We start from the raw sequence: 17,979 nt of genomic DNA on the forward strand, positions 1-17,979 counted from the left end.
TAGATGTGCATAGACACAAACGCGCACCTTCAAGTGAACTCAAACCCAGCAGCTCTTCAGCAGTAACCTTCTGAGGTTAACATGGTACAAGTTAAAGCAAAGCCAAGTAGTTAAGCAACGCTGCAAATAACTTCCAATAGTTTCCTATTTTTTCCATCTTCCTGTAAACCTTTTCAATAGTTTCTACAGAAATATCATTGGATCAGAAGAGACAACTGCTCACAAAAATGCCTCTTTGCCCACTAAAGGATGATTCATAATACAAAGAAGCTGCAGAAGTTAGGTTCAAATTAGTTTGTGTACACCATTTTGAAAGAGGATCTATGCAATCCTCAGTCACAGGGCTTACTAGTGTACTCTTCTGGCTTTGTATAGTTAGACGAATTCATCAAGTATATATATTGCTGGTTTAAATGCAGTTAAACTCATTTGAACAAATAACGTGGCTAATTACATCAAGTTTTTACTGTGTAGCCTTCTGGAAGTAGCCATAAGGGGTTAACATTTCTTAAATTAATAAACACAATTATTTTTAAGTTACGGATAAATAATTGTTTCCTTAAATAGTGATCTCTTCTTTGTGTTATTTTAGATATTTCAACTGACCATTGCCAGAGTCTCTGTGCATCTTATCAAAAACCTGAGGGATGATAGAACAAATTAAGCACATATTGAGACTTCCTGCAAGGTAACAACTTGATAAAAATACTACTTATAGCCTGTAGTTCCCCTATGCAGCCCCAGTGGGTAAGTTACTGAAAAAACTAGCAGAAGGCCTGTACATGTGTGCATGCAGATGTGTAGACACAAATATAAAATATGTCTACCAGAGAACTGTAAAGCAAAATAATATTAAAAACCAGAAAATTATTTTTTAAAGCAAATGTTCCCTTATAGCCATTATCACAATACCCTAGATATACTTTAATCATTGCACAATAAAACTTGTGCTTCACTCAGACTGGTTAACAGAAAACTTGGAGCAGCAGACATTAGCAGTGCAGGTCGAGCTATTCAGAGCATATGTCCAAGTTCCCACATTCAAAATGCAAACATTATAACGTTAGATGCATAACGTTGAATATATTCAATTATTTTAGCTATTACATGACTCAGGAAACTACATATGACAGTAAGGATTACCCTGTATTTCTGTACTTTTAAAGTATGTAAAATAGACAGAGTGACAACACAGTGTAATTACCTATATTCTAATCAGATATGCCTTTAAAAATATCAACATTTCTGACTGTATATACAAAATCGAATATCGGCAGTTTCAGGCAACTAACACAATCATGTGTTGGATATTAAAATCAGACGTTAGAATTTAGAGCTAAATCTGAAGGTATCTTATTAATTTTCTCCTCTATTATTCAGTAATTTCACATAATCATTGCCAAGGTTATTAAAAACAAACAAAAAAAACCCACTGGCTGTATTTATTCCAATATAATTTTAGAAGAAGAAAGGAATTGTTTGCTGTAAATAATTGTATAGGGGCATGAACAGGGCAGGCCCCATCTCTTTAGAACTCTGATTTTTTTTTTTTCAGAGGTTCAATTTCTTTGAATTCAGAGGCCTGTACTTTGTGCCAGTCCTGTGAACAGATCTACGTCTCCTGACTTACAGTTTTTTGATACTGCATGAAGGAACAATGTATAAGAAAAATATCAGGCTGGAGGGTGAACTGGATTTCACATAAAAGAAAGAGGTAAGGGGAATATAGGAAGTATGAAGTTGTGATTTTGCAAAGAAATGTTAGAGGACTGAAAGTGCAACAGAAAAATAACAGTAGGTTCTTGAAGATAAATACGAAAATAAAACACAGCAAGGAGGACCAGCCCATGGCACAGTCCGAGTGAAGCTGTTCTTGATATTACTACACAAATTCACTGAGTAGGTTTGACTGAAGTAGTTGAAGTCAAGAGAAGTCACTCCACGGACATCAGTAGGCTTCATTCAGGCCACTACGTGCAGTCCTTCTGATCCCTCTTCCTTTCATCTAGGCTGAGAATCCTCCCCATTTCACTGAACCGTGCCGTCTCCCATTTCTCTAAGAATCTGTGTCTGTACCCACCCCCCAGAGTTTTTTTTAACCAGCCACATCTATGCCTGCCTCAAACCAATAAAATTTATAGAGCCTCTGCACCCTTCTCATAATGGGCAGGAACAAAGCCCATCGAGTATATTAGTGCTAATGGGAAAGCAGTGGATTGAGGAGAGGCTCAGGAACTCTGGGACCATTAGAGTAATTGCAAGCAGTGAAAACATACACACACAGCTAAAACATAAGGGAAATTATTTACTTTTGCTTATTTAAGCTGTGCATAGGGAGTACGAAGCTTTTTCATGCAAATTATTTACAGCCCAAATATAGCATAAGGCACGTTAAACATTGAAGCACAGGTCCAAATTTTATTATCTAGTGCTCAGACCTCATGGCTAGTCAGAGTATTTGCTAACAGAACGTTTTCAAAAGCAAACTCTGCCCTCGTGGAGCCTGCCATTACTGGATTTAAGTATTTACTATGCTTTGAACTACTCCTTTAACTTTTTTTTTTTTTCCTGGTGCATATGTGACAATGTTGACAGGAGTTTCTATCAGTTCAGGATACTAACTAGAGAGACTAAAATATTATCAGGCTATGTTGGCCAAATGTTTGAAAGCAAGAAATCTCCCATTGCTTCAATTTCCTTCAAATACTTAATATTTTCCTTTGGGGAAGTAACTTGTGTTTTATCATAATGATTTCTATTTGCTTCTGGAGCATGAGTCATGCTCTTTAATTATTTTCAGTTGATTGTGTAATTATTAGTGAGAACGGGGTTTGGCTAGTCTTTATTCAGTTTGGGTTTTTTTAATAAGAATTTCTGCTTACCTTCAGGTGAAGTACCTGGCTTTTGAGAAAACGCTGAGCTTATTTTACTCTTCTTGCTGCTGTTGCTGTTGACAGACAAGGTGGACTGAATTTTTCTGTGCATTTTTTCTGAAACAGGAGCCGAAAGTTTTCTGTTGTCTGCAGGCGCGTGTTTGACCCCATTGTGAATTCCACTTCCATTACTCAGACCCACGTGGCCGTTTTGGATTTTGCCACTTTCTTCCTCACCCCTTTCCAATGCTGAAGTATTCGGCTGCGGCAAACGTTGAGGTTGTGCTTAAAATGAAAGAAAGAAAGGGTTAATTTAAATTGTAAATTGATAACTGAACACTTTAGGCTAGACTGGGAATGCAACTTTCATTGCTCTTATTGATCTAAGAATAGACTGAAAAGTTAACATTCCCCCATCAAAACAAGAAAGCAAAAAATATCTCTAGGTTAAAACCAATCATTAGGTATTCAGAAAGCACCTCATGTCTGCACGAGGCCTAGATTCCCCATTCGGCACTGCATGGAAGGTTTGCAAGGCTTTGTGAATTACCCAGAGAGAAAGAGTACGGGAAGCAATTTGAAGAAGGAAAAAATCGAGAATGGGAGAAGAAGTAGCAAAACGGAGATAAACTTGGGTTAAGGGAGCCAAATGAAGAGTGGGAGAAAAAGGTATGGGAAGGAAGATACAGACTGCAGTAACAGAAGTAAAGCCAACCTGCCAGTCTTCAGAAAATAACCTGAGTGACATGGTAGGGGGCCCCCGACACTCAGCCACCACAGACCAGTATATTAGAGAAGAACAGGAGCACCCAGGTAACTAACAACACTGTGAGCTTAAATTCCTAAAGATCGTGAATTGCTGGGAAGAACAAAATCAATCGAAATCTGGTTTTGCGGAGGAGGTGATCCAGTAACCAGAAGGAACACGCATTCAAACACCGCACAGCTGTGGCAAGCCAGAGTGTCCCCCCCTCCTCCATATTCCTTAATTCAGAACCACAATTTTTAAAATGGATGTAATGGGCCAGTTCAGTCTTTAATGGCAACAAACTGAAACGGTCAAAGGAAAAAAATACAAAACCTGTCAAGGCAGGAATCTGCTGTGCCCTGGTTAAGACTCCAAGAGTACATGTTATATACCCATTGTAATGAAAGGGCCTGAAACTTGACCATTCCTTGCTGAGCTACTGTATCATAAAGGAGCGGGTTTTTAATAACATGGAAAATACATTGTCTATGTATTTAAAATCTGTATCTAAACAAAAGAAAAGATGCAGGGTTTTGTTTTTTTTTAATGTAAAGCTTTGTAATAAAACAAGTGGTTTCCAATTAAAGATTCTTACTTAGGGAAAAAAGGAGACTTCTTGGAAAACTAATTAAACTATACACATAGTAACACAACAAGATTTCATAATCAAAAAGCATCAGCCCAATCACCTCTCTTAATCAAAACACTACTGTATCACGCTTGGACATAAAGAGGTTTTCAGACAGCCCAATCTTCAACTATTTATAAATCTAACATCAGGGGAAAAGCCCAGATTCTACTGAACACTCAACTGAAGAGAGATTAGACAGTGCCAGTGGTAAAGAAAAACAGTGCTGCAGTTCATTCTCTTTTCAGATGATTCACATCCATTTTCAGATGATTTCACAGTACAGCTTCGTACGTAGATTACACTGTGTCTAAGATAACAATACGTATAGATAATTATAGTTAGCTTCCTCTAAAAGAAACATCTCCACTGATCACTTCAGGTACAAGTTACCAAACTTTCGGACAAACACTACTGGGACACACAGACCAACATGTTCTCTAAAAAGACTCTCAGTTCTGAATTTGCCTAACAAACCCTCAATGCTTCCTCTTTATCAAGGACACTGATAGCATTCTCAGATTGCTTCCTCCAACTATCATAAACTTGTCCAGATTAAACTTCAGACAAATCTTAAACTTTAAGTCCTGGTCACGTTCACAGGCAAAAAGAGATACTTTTCTTAATAGTTTAAATATGAACTGGTTCATTTTTTCTTACCATTTGATTTTTTTAGTCACAGCAACTAAGACTTTAAGAAGATACCCTAGACTGCCCACATCTGTCTAGGTCAGAGTAACCCTGACTGAACCCGCTTTCCAAAAGTGATAATTTTGTGTTGCAGGAAAGAAAGGGAGGGCTGAGGGAAACATTGGTGCTTTAGCCTCCCCAAAGATGCTGCAGGGAAGACAAAGACCATTCCCTTCCATTACCAGCACCAACTGCTCACAAACCTCCAAGCCAACAGAGCAGGAGCACAACGCTATCTTGACACCTGAACGACTGTTGCCCAAAAAGTTTTTCATTGGCGATATTGAAACTCCTTCTCCTTTCAATTTTGCAGTAGTGTTTGCAAAACCTATGAACAGAACCGTAAGCAAGGCACTTTCTTCCCTCTGGAATTCAATTTGTGGTATATATTCTGTTAACATTTCCAGACTTTTGTAAAGGCCCCAAAAGAAATTTTTAGGGAGTTTTCTCCTACCTGAATAGGATTCATTAGAAGTATACTACCAGGAACCCTTTGTGTACACCATCTTTCTACGTATGTGCAAAACTAATTTTGTTAAAAATCAAAAGCTATTCCGTCCAATTTAAAAATAGTCAATGTAGACCTAACCACAGTCAAAAATAAACTTTAGCAACATCAAGAGTCAAAATTTTAGTCTCAAAAGTTCAGTGCTCATACCCACAGCTCCCCATAGCTTTATTTTCATTATCCCACTCAAATGTAAATTGTACTATTACAATGTTTTTCTCATTCCATGTAACAATGTTTCCTCACACAGCGCTCCCTATGATTCCCAACTGTGGAGTGATACAGTTGCACCAATAACCTAGAATTACTGGGGAGGCAGTTAACTTTCCTCAATAAATAAATGCAATAGACTATACTAAAAATTCTGTATGTCTGGACATGTAAGGTTCTAAAATTGACAGTTATGACCTTTTCCAAGCCAGCTAAATTGGTGGTGGCAGCTTATAATTGTTTGTGTATTTTTGGTGCTTTGCTACAATATAAAAACTTGACAAATTATCCAAAATTCAATCTTCAAAATTAGGTGTGTTTCTGTCAAACTGTGGGTGAATGGAAAGTCTTGAGAAATCTAAACAGTTATATGCTTTTGCTTTTATTATTATTTTTACTAAGAGTTTGGGGAGGTTTTTGGTGTTTTGGGGTTTTTTAAAATTTTTTTATTAAATAATCCTGTTCCCAAAGTACTCTTACTCCAGTCTTTTAGCATTAACATACAACTTTTTAGCTGACTGGCTTTACAGTATTCACATGTGATACGCAGGTCAAATCAAAATGAAATAAAACCCCAAATGGATTAGTTATCTCAATTTAAATTTATTTTAACTTTATTGATAATTTTGCACCAGGGAGACTTGAATCTTATGGTTAAAACACACTTGAAACCAATTAGGAACCATATGACCGCATTCTAGCATAAAGAACAAAAGCAATTGACAGTTCCAAGATTAAGCCACAACCACTCAGTTTAAAACAGAAATATTTTTACCTTATTTTTTAAAGGTTGTGTATATCTTAAAAAAAAAAAAAGGTGTAATATGGGGAACGACACAATGCTTCTTAAAACACAGTGATACCCAGGGACTCTCACTCTCTCTTTAATGATCCACTGCTCTCATTCAGCTGTCTTTCTTTTTTCAAATCTTTACATATGTGACAGCTCTCAAAAGTAGACCATAGACCATCTGGCATTTTCAGAGGTGTAACTTGTGCAAATTCAGCTCTACTGGGAACACAATGCTATCTTCTGCCTGCGTTATAAAAGATACAATAGAATGTAGAACTTATGAGTTGTTTTGAATTATTCATTTTTTGCCTGTATATTCAAGAAATTTTACAAACTCTGCATTTTGTACTACATAATCACATGCGTTAAAGGTACAAAGAAACTTTTTGACACCTCTTTTCTACAGAAAGATGGCATTTTGTTTGATATGTGAACATTCAGCGCCTGTTATATCATTCTAAACAGGCCGTGTGCTGCTACAAAAGATCCCATTTTACACTCTATGTATGAGCAAAAATTTTATTCTTGATATTCAGTAACTAATGCAATACACATCAAAATTTCAAATGTGAGTTGGATGAACATTCAACATCTTCAAATCAGGATGGCACTGGTCACTTACTACATGTTGAAGATTTTTTAAAAAAATAATTCCTCACACAACATAGAAATATTGTCATTTCAAACATCCACAATGAATAGTTTCAAATGTCCTAAGAAACAGTGTGCTTTTTAGGTTAATATGTTTTTAATCTTTAGCAAAACCAGTAGATTTAAGTCAATATTTTATACAGTGCTAACACTAGTGGATTTTCAATAAGAATGATAAATATTGGATTAATGATTCAATAGACTGAATCTTTTTTGATAGAAAACTAGCAGATAATGTAGCTAGTAATAACTATACATGAATCTGCTGCCTGTGGAAAAGCAATAAAAAGGCAATATATTGCTATAGCATATAATCTATTAGCGTGTTTCACTGCTTCCTTGTCATTGGTTTCCTTGCAAAGTGGGCCTTAATACAATAACTTCTGCTGTTATTTAACTGGCTTTACATAATAATTTAATTGTGAGGTTACTATCTGGTGAATAAATATTCGAGTACTAAACATTTACTATGGTTTTGATGGTTTTGAAGTAACTACGCACGTTCTCATTCAGACTGGAAAATCCTTAGCACAGTTTAAATGAGTATACACCTATATATGCAGCCTGACAATACATAGTTTACACCTTGCAAAATAACAGCTATTCTTAGGAGAAAAATCCTGATGCATGCATTCAACAGAAAAATGCATGTCAACACAGGGAAACTCTCAACCAAAAGAGGACAGTCTAAGCTATCATTAGGGATTTTAGACAAAACACAAAAACAAACATACACGGAATACAGACTCCTCGGAGTCAAAGTGAATCAAAAGAAAACATCAGGAGGGAGGGAAGAATTGAGATAGCTAATTAGTAGCCTAATCACATCAAAAGCAATTCCAAGGCCGTTGATACAGATGCCCGTGGAGTTTGCTAGGCTGGCCAATGCCACCGACAGAAAAAATACTTTCCAGTTTACAGCCTGGGTCATCGGACCGCATACCAAGAGAGGTAAGAACACTGTTTTTCTTCGTTTATGACACAATAGTTTATGACATCAGATCAGGCCACCGAAGCCATATTTTTGCAGGTGGACTAGGGAGGAATAAAACACACAACTCCTGGGTGTAAAAAAATGTAACCTTTGGTATTTTCAAATATTGAGAAAATACAAAGTATCATTTCATTTGAAAATATCCTCACCCCTCCTCTGCCTCCCAAAACAGTTGCAACCAGAGTAAGAGGATGAGCTCTTTTGAGGAAATACAGAGGTCCTGCTTGGGTCCATTAATGTTGAAAGCCAAGATCTACATGCTAATTTGAGCTGCAGAAATTCTTTGATCTCAGCGGTAGCTGCTCCTACTCCCTTTGCATGGATCACAGGGAAGAGACCACATGCAAGGGAGGTAAGAATCAGGCCTCTGTTTTTTATCAGTGCTTCTCCGGAACACAGACCTAAGCTTGAGGGGAAAAATAAAGCAGATGACAGATAATCATGGGTTGCACAGTAAAACCAGGGGCTGCCTGGATTCTAGAGTAAAATTAAGGTGATTCCAAATTGCTTCTGGAAAAGACATAAATTCCTGAGATATAAAAGGCAACATTTCCAACTGACTAGCAAAAAAATCTTACCTTTTCAAAATATTACAAATTGTATGCATTCACATGCTCAATAAGCATAAAATTGCAGTGAAGCTGGGAGAACTCAAATATCTCAATCTCTCCCCCTCCCCACTTCTCTAACTAAAATCCTGACTAGTCTCTACATGGATCTTCAAACTACATCAATAGTTTTCTCTGCCTAGCTATCCAGAACATTAACATTCAGATTACAAGATGTACCTCTGAGTCAACCTGTGAAGTGGCTTTTGTCAGCAATTATTTTTGAATATTTTCTAGGACATAAATAGCATATACTGCAGCTTCCATATCACAGAAGGCATACATTAACTAAATAACAAGGTACCATCAAGGTACAATCTATCTTTTAAAATCAATTTTTTACACTGAATTTTTTATACCATGCTGACTTTACAAGGAAAACAAAGTACCAACTAACAGCATCAACCACCTTTTTAGAATTGCTTCTTGTAAGACATGAGGACATCTTCAAAATGAATACAATATATTATTATGAAACAGGATGTCCTTTGTAATGAAAATACTGTAGTAAAATTGCTGGTACGAGTTTTACAGGACCCACACTGAGAACACTTTGTTAAAATACGTCTGAGAACACATCCAGGGAACACCAGGTATAACAGAAATGGGGCTGGCAGGGGACAAAGGGAAAAGACATTTTATCCCGTCAGCTCTCAGCCAGTGAAGGGCTGACGAGAATGGCAAACGCATGTGTGCATGTGTGTTTATGGGTTGAGAAGGCGACACAAGTGCACAAGAAGGTGCCAAGAGTACTCTTAAATCTGTGCAAAGACACCCGCAGTGCCTTCCTTTGGAAGCACTGCAGGACCTTACACACTGTTTGAAGGGCTGCAGGAACTGTATAAAGATGTCTTTGACATACGCAGAAAGAAGCAGTTACCACAGGGAAGCATGAAAAGGGCTGGTAGCCAGAGGTTTACAAAGTTGATAGGCTTTCCCGCTGAAAATGTGGAGTGAATTTCTTTATTTACAAATCCTCTTTCCTGACATGTTTTTACAAAATGAAGAAATGCCTGCTGATTTTTTTTAATGACAGCAACAGCAAATTTTTAATCATTGCTGAATCGAGTAAATCCTTAACATTTTTAACTACCTATCTTTTAACAATTATCTCAAAATCCAAATATCCTTTTGTCTTCTAATTACCACTATCAGTAAATTCTCTTTCTTTATCATACACAATCTTGCCATCATTAGCAATGTTTTGTGAGACTGCAAATATTGGCATCTACGATAAACTTTGCAGATGATTTGGAAATTCTTGCTAGATCACAATATAGTTAAAAGTAAAGATGATTTACATAATGCAATATTGCTAAGCCACATCTACATGAAGGGGGATATAGTTCTTACTGTAGCATACAAACAACAGTAGCTTGCCGTGAAAAATCCAAGAAAAGAGTCAAACACAAAACAGGACATTATAAGTAACAGGCACCCAGACACCTGGGGAATAAACTTCTATATAAAGCTGTGTTCAAAAGTGGGAAATTTTAGCACAAGCTTTCCACCTGCAACATTTATTTATCCATTTTTCTCCCCATACATTCTGCTACAGGACTGGAAAGAATTGCAGCATATTTGCTCTTATGTTTCATAGCATTACAACCACCTAAAGCAGGTGTAATCATTGCACAGTCATGTGCAATGGCAGGTTAACTCGTGGTCACCATTCCAACATTCCGTGGGCATATTTATGGTGGTTTACACATTAATTACTACTGAAGCTGATTTTTTTTTATATTTAAGGTGAAATGCCTAGTTCTTTCGTCCTATGTTTTCTACATAGATAACTTATTAAGAGGCATCTTACTCTACTTGATTTCATCGTTGTTGTTGTTAAATCTTGCTTTATAATGCACAGTGACTTGTAGAAATTGGTTTGAGAACAAAATAATAAATGCATTAAGAATCAGAGAATTAGGCTTTTTGTTAATTTCTGAAGTGCTGAAAGTGATCTACTTCTCCAACACAAAACACAAATAATCAGTAATTTAATAAATCTGAAGACAGTCCCCCAAACTATAAAGGATACAAAGGGGTGCAAACCCAATACAATCCCATCTCACTGAGCAACAGAATGCTTAGCTTCTGCAGCTCTAATTTTAAATGGAAGGTTAATTAACCACTAGACACAAAAAAGGTAATCCAAGCTGTTGGCATGACAATTACAGCAGTTATGCAATTAGTATCTATTACAACATATGGTTATACCACCGCAGAAAGACACACTGGTGTCCCGTGGAATTTAAGACATTAAGTCAAATATTTGGAACAGTTTTGATGCCCTTCACCATTGTGTTACCTGTTCCCAAATCAAATAATAAACATCAAAGAGAAGCTACAAACAACAGGATATGGCTTGCTGGGTATTGCCTCATAAGCAGCACAGCAGGATGTACCAGAGAAGAGAGATAACCTCAATGTCATTAACAGCTGTAACCTGGGCAAGCGCACAAACAGGTCCTCCTGGCTCCAGCATCTCCTGCTCCCTTCCTCAAAGCCCCAGCTGACAAACTAGACACTGTTTCACTGCACGAAAGAACGTGGGATGGTGAGGCGAATAGCTTCTCAGCCTAGCCCGTTCACCATTTGCCTCCGAGTGAGAAAATACTCAAAGGACAGGCTTATTCTCCACTGACCATATATACTGAGTTTTCAGACAACAAGATTACAGTGTTCAGTTAAACTCATACAAATAAAAAATGTCTGTACTTGGTTTTAAAAAGAATATGAAGCCAAATCCTTGGAATGAGCAATTCCCTTAATGTTCACCTTGATTTCTAGTCTTCCACTCACCTAAGTGACATAATTTCAGAAGACTCCAAAAAGTGCTCCACCTCAAGTAGGAATCTGACCCTCTGCTCTCAGTGCTCTTTTGGCATCTCTGTAATTCTAAGTAATACCCAATGCTACTATTAACAAACCTAAGAAGATGCAGAAATAAAAATAGGAGTAAAACCAGAATGACAGCAACAAAGAGACGGTAATGTAAAAAGGCAGCAGGAAAACACAGAATATCAGTACAAAAATAGTAATATATACATTGATAACTGAGTTTCTGATCCCTTTGCTGCACTTATTTTCTCTCTGCTATTCTTTCTCACAACCTAGAGCTACTACTAAGTTTGGCATCAGCTGATATCAAGTACCAGAAAACCAAAGGAAGAAAGAGAGAAAGCACAGCTGCAAGGAAAATGGAACAGGAGAAGCAAATGGGCAGTAACCACGAGGAACAGGCTATAACTCGGGATTTTACATTATTAAAACAATAGTAGGGCAAAAAACATCAAAAGAAAAAAGAGCAGATAGCAACCACCAAGAAGAAGACAGCACTGGAGGGGAAGGAGACAGAAAGGGAAAAAATACATAGTGAGCTGAGCCACTGCAGTCTGTGAGGGCAGAAAAGAATAGGGAAGAAGAAACAAAAAAATTCACAAGTAAAATCCCACTAGAGCCGAAGTATTTGCTACAGATTTTACAAGGAAGAAAAGAATTAAATGACAAATCACTAGTTCATAAGCGATGAAATAAAACTAAGATAAACACATTGTACTTATACAGTGATCTAGCATTGAAGCAATAGTTCCCCTTCTGCTCAAGGTCAGAGGGGCTCCTGGAGCCCAGGCCAAAAATCAGCCACATTCAGCAATTGCAGCATGATGGAAAAATGGAAATTCTGTGTCAGAAAGCAGGGCGAGGACTTGAGGTCCACAACAATAACTCTTCATGACCCAGCCTGTTGTTACTACAGACTGTATAGCTAATAGAGTGATTGTTAGTCAGAGAAAAAAGATATGGAAATGTAGCAGAGAGTGGAACAAGTGTCCATCTACTTTCCGATCCTGAAAAAGCAAAGCATGAGGAGAAAGAGAAGCAACCTATGTCTCTGCATGGACAACATTAAACACACTGAGAAGAACTAGTCTCTGCTATGGATGCCCTTCAGCTACGGGAATTCTCTCAAGACAAGCAGGGTCTAGGAGATGGGCACAGGACCCCCGTCACCGATCCACCTCGTTGCTATGCCCATGGACTGGATGAGTGGGGCTTCGCCATCCCAAAGCACTCCAGGGTCCCCAGGTCACCAAAGGATTTTTGAGTCATACGCAGAAAGTCCAGGCAGAGCTACCACAACCGAAGCTGGCTCTTGGGCTGCTTTATGCTGCTAACGCATCAGTTTGGCATCAGGATGACCCAGAAATGAGAGTTCTTGTTCCTTTTTTGAACTGTTTTGGTGTGCCTTGAAGAGATATGGGACAATCCCACCCAAGATTTTGTGCAAGCTGTACAAATCAGATAACTTGAGAATACACCTTGAAAAGTCCTCTTATCAGAGTCCTTGAAAAACCTAAATTCTCTTTTTTCCTTCCCTAGATTCAAAACTGCAAGCAACCATGGACTAACGGCTGCATCTCTGCATCAGAGGTCACTGTCTTTTCCCTTCCCCACCCCAGGCAGTTTTTAAAGTTTTTTAAACAGGCAGTTTAACTTTGTTTTACACTAAAACAGTAGCTTCATAGGCTGAAGGGAAATGTAACGTTGTATTTCAGAATGTAAAAATTTATCAGCTAAGAGATTTGTGTGTTCAATTCAAAGCTGATGGGCTTAACACGCAATCATTGTCACCAATACTTAGCACAAAGGAAAATGTTTTTTACTTCTTATTTACTGTATTCTACCACAATGATCTAGGAAGTCCTCTTTCTGACTCAGCTGGACAAACCCACCCATCCTGGCCAAGCTTTCATACACGACCTCCATTACATGTATTCAATATAGTAAAAAAAAAATAAATATGCTAAATGAATTTTTGCCTGCTGCTCACACACACATCCCTTAGAGCAGTGCAAAAGTCAGATTGCTGACCATGCCTGGTGAAGACTGAACTTCCTGTAGAAATTATGCACTTCATTTCCTGAAAGGAAGCAAAGCATAAGCTGCTCAAACAATTCACAAGAAAGCTCTGATATCTGAGCCACACAGTTACAAATCTGTCCTGCTAGAAAAATACAGCATCACATCAGTGACCAACAGCTACAAGCACAAAAATTCAGAGAAACAAACGCATTAAGACAAAGGAGAAAGCACCAGATTATCTGAAGAAACAGGTAAATTGTCTTAACAGGATGAAATTACCTGTAAAGCTTTTTTCTTTCATTCCACAACTGAGCTAAAATTCTGATTCTCCACTCTGTTCATAAACAAGATATAAATCTCTATGAAATCATTGTGCCCAAAAGATTTCAGTGTAATAGAGGCCAGTAGCACCTGCAAGTCCTTACACTGCCGAACTGACTGAACAGAGGCAGAATACTGGTTTTTATCTCTTAACATACAGAAAGGGAGTATTCTTATTTCAGCATGTTTAAAAATATTCAACAATACATATGGAATAATTTTCATTCTCTATTAAAAATATAAAAAATATTTATTTTAACTTATAAAACTACGTAATTTGGCCCACTGAAGTTCCTTTAGTTTACCTTTTGTTTAAAAATACTTCTAAGTAGCATTTAAATTTGGATGAGGCCCATGCTTTGAATCAGTGCTTCTTGCAACAACGATCTTTTTTCTGAAAACCTTTTGTTTTGTCTTATTTAGAAGACATACTTCCTTTTACTTGTGTAGAAAAAGAAAATCGTCCTGTACACTAATCACAATTATGTTTTTTTAAATGGAGTGTAGATACAGCAGTGAAATCTGTGCTATGTGAATGTTATGCATAATACTGAAAAGTGTCCATTTTTACATGTAAAGATGTTTTGTTACAAGATTTTGCAAATAAGGTGAAGGATTTCACAGAAAAGAAACAGCATTTTAAGTGAAAGCATTAGAACTTAGTTACTTTTTTTTTTTCATCCTTTTTGGTCCTTTTACAATTCATGAGCTCTAAAAAGTCACAGCTGAGGCAGCAACCTCCTCCTACCCAAAAAGATCCAAAGTACAGCAGCAACCCTCGTCTCACAGTGGAGCCATGAACTACATCACACGCAAACAACCTTCCTCCACTGCCGACACAAGCCTTCGGCCCCACAAAAGCATTCGTGCCACCAGCAGCACCAGCAGCTCGACCAGGCTGGCGATGGGTGAGCCGAACCGCTGCCTCCGTCCCTTTGTGCTCCGCAGCTGTTCCGTGCTTGGGAAACATCGCAGGCGCACTTCTTGCATTTCTTGGCCCCGAACGAGAAAGCTCTTAGGAAACCATTCAAACAACTGCCAAAAGGACAGAACGACGCTTTTTTTGGATACGTCCTTATCCACTCTACTAAAGATTCGTGCCATCTGCCATTTTATTTGCACTGCTGCCATAGCCCTGCCACTTGATTCCGGCACCCTTTTCTTTCCTGTTCTTTCGGCACAACTAGCTACATTTTATTGTGCCGTAGCAGTTCCTTAGGCTGCTGGAATTAACAACTCACGATGGGAACATCTCCCTACCACCTTATATTTAATGAGTGTTATGCTAATTTAGACATAACTCCTTGCTTCTGTACAGTGCAGTACTGCCAAGCCAAACTACTCAAAAATCATCAATATTTTATTTTTAAATACATCCTTTTTATTGGCATTCTCAATTTTGAGTCTTTAACCTTCAGCTTTTGTCAGTAGCTACAGACGAAGACCAGGTTAGTTTTTTGTCTATTTTATGAAAATTTAAATCTCACATAATCACATGACTCCAGAAGCTAAGATTTTCATAGTGTGTTGTAATATTTAACAGTTGTTTTGGGTTTTTTTCCTGAATGCACAGTATCTTTTCATGATGTTTAATTTACTGTTAATTCTCCAATAGTCAAAACAGTCATTCTAATTGGAAGGTTCATTGCTACTTACAAAATAGCTTAAATGTTGATACCACACAGAAGCTGAAGTGAGCAGGCCTTTATACTGAAGCACTTCAAAAAAATTTCCAGTCAGCCTCTAAGCACAACCTTCCTGTCATTGCTTACAGATGCGTAATTGTAACAGAGAAAGAAGTGGGGAAAGAGGAAAAAGGACTGTTCAAACAAACAACAAAACGAGGGAAAGGGGCGTTAGAGAAAATTATGCAAACAGCAAAGAGAAAAATGGCTTAGACAGAAACTATGATAGCGATGGGTCAGTCTTTTCTCTCTCTTTTTACTTTATAAAATTAATATGGGAAAGAGGATGCAGAGCAATTTATTAAGAATGGGAACAAGCCTTTAGCACTCTTCCAACTTTGACTCCACCACGATAGCCACCGCTTCTCTTTCTATCATATCACCAATCCATATCCTCTACTTTCTTCCAAAAATACCATAATTTCTAAAGCAATTTTTTTTTTAATGATCAAAACTTTGAAGTGCCATTCTGTGCTAGTCATTGTGAAATGGATTTCTAACTCTAAGTTTTGAGAGCAAAGGGGATTACTCTACAGGAACCTTCCCTGTGCTATCAAACAAGTCTTCTCTCCTTTTCCATAAGGACCTGTTCCACAAACATCCAACAAAATATTGATAACAAGACCTAAACTTCTTGCCGTATTCCAGCTATCCCAGCAGAATCCCCGGTGTGGATGCAGACGCGATAACGAATGCAAGCTTTTGCCAGATTATTTTCTGTTGTTGAAGGAGAGAGCATAGCACAGCAAATGAGGTCTCTCTGTTAGGCTGTTCTTCTCACAGAGCTAGAGTAGCAGATGCCCTGTAATACACAAATGGTTAAAGCCAAACAGTGATTTATTTAAAATTAAGGTTGAGTTTATCGATTAAATTGTAGGGAAAAGATTCCTCAGGCGTAACACTACTCTACAGATGGGAATCAGAAGATCAAGTGGACAGAGAAGTACGTGAAGTAACAGTCAAAGGAAAGGAACAGGAAGAGGAAGGGAGAAAAAAAGATAACTTTTACTAGAATTCCTCTTTCAAAATGGTGTTGTGCACTGTTTTTTTCCCTTTCATATCTTTCCAAAGTTAAACACTGTCTTATTTGTTGTAAATATAAAACTCACACTAGTTTCAAGTTTCCAAGTCTTGATCCAGCACAGAACAGTTTACAGAATGGCTGTGATGAAGACTGTTACAAAACATGTAGAAGATCTTTATAACTACTTCAGATGCATGAATGTAGACTGCTAGATACGTTATAGAGTGATTAGCGTATGGTGCCACTGAAAGATCTCTTCCCATATAAAAATATTTGTCAATACTGATTTTATGACAGTGACTGATCACTAAAAAGTCAGCACACAGTAAAAAGAATACATATTGAGATAGGGAAATAGTGAGATAAGGAATACTGAATTGTTAAATCAGCTGGTGTAATTTAATAAAATTACATATATGAAAACTACATGTATATTACCCAAAGTTAGCTCTGTATCCTGCCTCACCATCCAAATACTTTTTTGCATCACCTCTGTGAAAAACTCAGTTTGATCATTCAGACAAATGTTTCCAGGTAAGCTGAACCCAAATCTTCTCACCAAAACTTAATGTTTCCTTAATTTTGAAATGCAAACAAAAAGAGTATTGTTCACTAATCTCCTGTATTTCTGAATTGTACAGTTCTAAAAGATGTTCACTCTGGTTTGACACTGCTCTTATGGCCAATTTTGGTCAGCGTAATAATCTTTCATTGCTTTTCTGTTAAAATGTGAATTTTATTTCAACTTGCAACTTACAGGATGCAGTTAAAATATGCATCTGTCCTAATAAAGATATGGGAAAAGGCACATGCCTTCTAACTGGCTAACAGGTTTTATTTTTGAAGAAAGATGTATTTTAGAGCTACCCAGAGAGAAGGCAGGCTCGCTCCTGCTCTGCCGAGGAACGGGCAAATGCCTTATGCTGTCTCTCAGAGGCAAAAACTTGCCCTGAAGGTCAAATCTGACTCATAGGCCACATATTTTATAGGCTTGTCTAACAGTTTGCTCTACTTGACTTGTCTCAAAAGCAAACTTCATAACATTTTATGCAAACATTATACAACCTTAAGTCTGAGCTGTAAATCAATAAAACTCACTTAAGCTTGAGGAACCTCTGCAAAAGGAAATAGTCTCTTAGTTGAAATTCTGCTTTAATTAACATTAGCATTGCTAAATCTTACAATTTTCTCTAAACAAGTGTCATAATATTTATAGCTTCAGATTAGAGTAAAAAATTGATAATTGACATACTGCATAGAATTAGAGGGAAGCAGGTTTAAAAGTAAAATTTAAGTCTCTAAGTGTCATGGGTCCAGACACAAAACTCAGAATTTGAAAGCTCTTGTGTTAGAATGCCATGGGTTTGCATTTCATGATCACAAATT

At 37.5% G+C, this 17,979-nt stretch overlaps 1 protein-coding gene across 1 annotated transcript in view; it reads right to left on the reverse strand.

Moving 5' to 3' along the window:
* Positions 1 to 17,979, reverse strand: part of MDFIC (MyoD family inhibitor domain containing) — a 50,666-nt gene that overhangs the window by 10,999 nt on the left and 21,688 nt on the right. Inside the window, exon 4 of the mRNA XM_010573998.1 lies at positions 2,883 to 3,158. Coding sequence (XP_010572300.1) covers positions 2,883 to 3,158 — 276 coding nt within the window. The remainder of the gene's footprint in view (positions 1 to 2,882; positions 3,159 to 17,979) is intronic.

This window comes from Haliaeetus leucocephalus, unplaced genomic scaffold (assembly GCF_000737465.1).
Source record: "Haliaeetus leucocephalus isolate CR32 unplaced genomic scaffold, Haliaeetus_leucocephalus-4.0 Scaffold406, whole genome shotgun sequence".
Classification (NCBI taxonomy): domain Eukaryota; kingdom Metazoa; phylum Chordata; class Aves; order Accipitriformes; family Accipitridae; genus Haliaeetus; species Haliaeetus leucocephalus.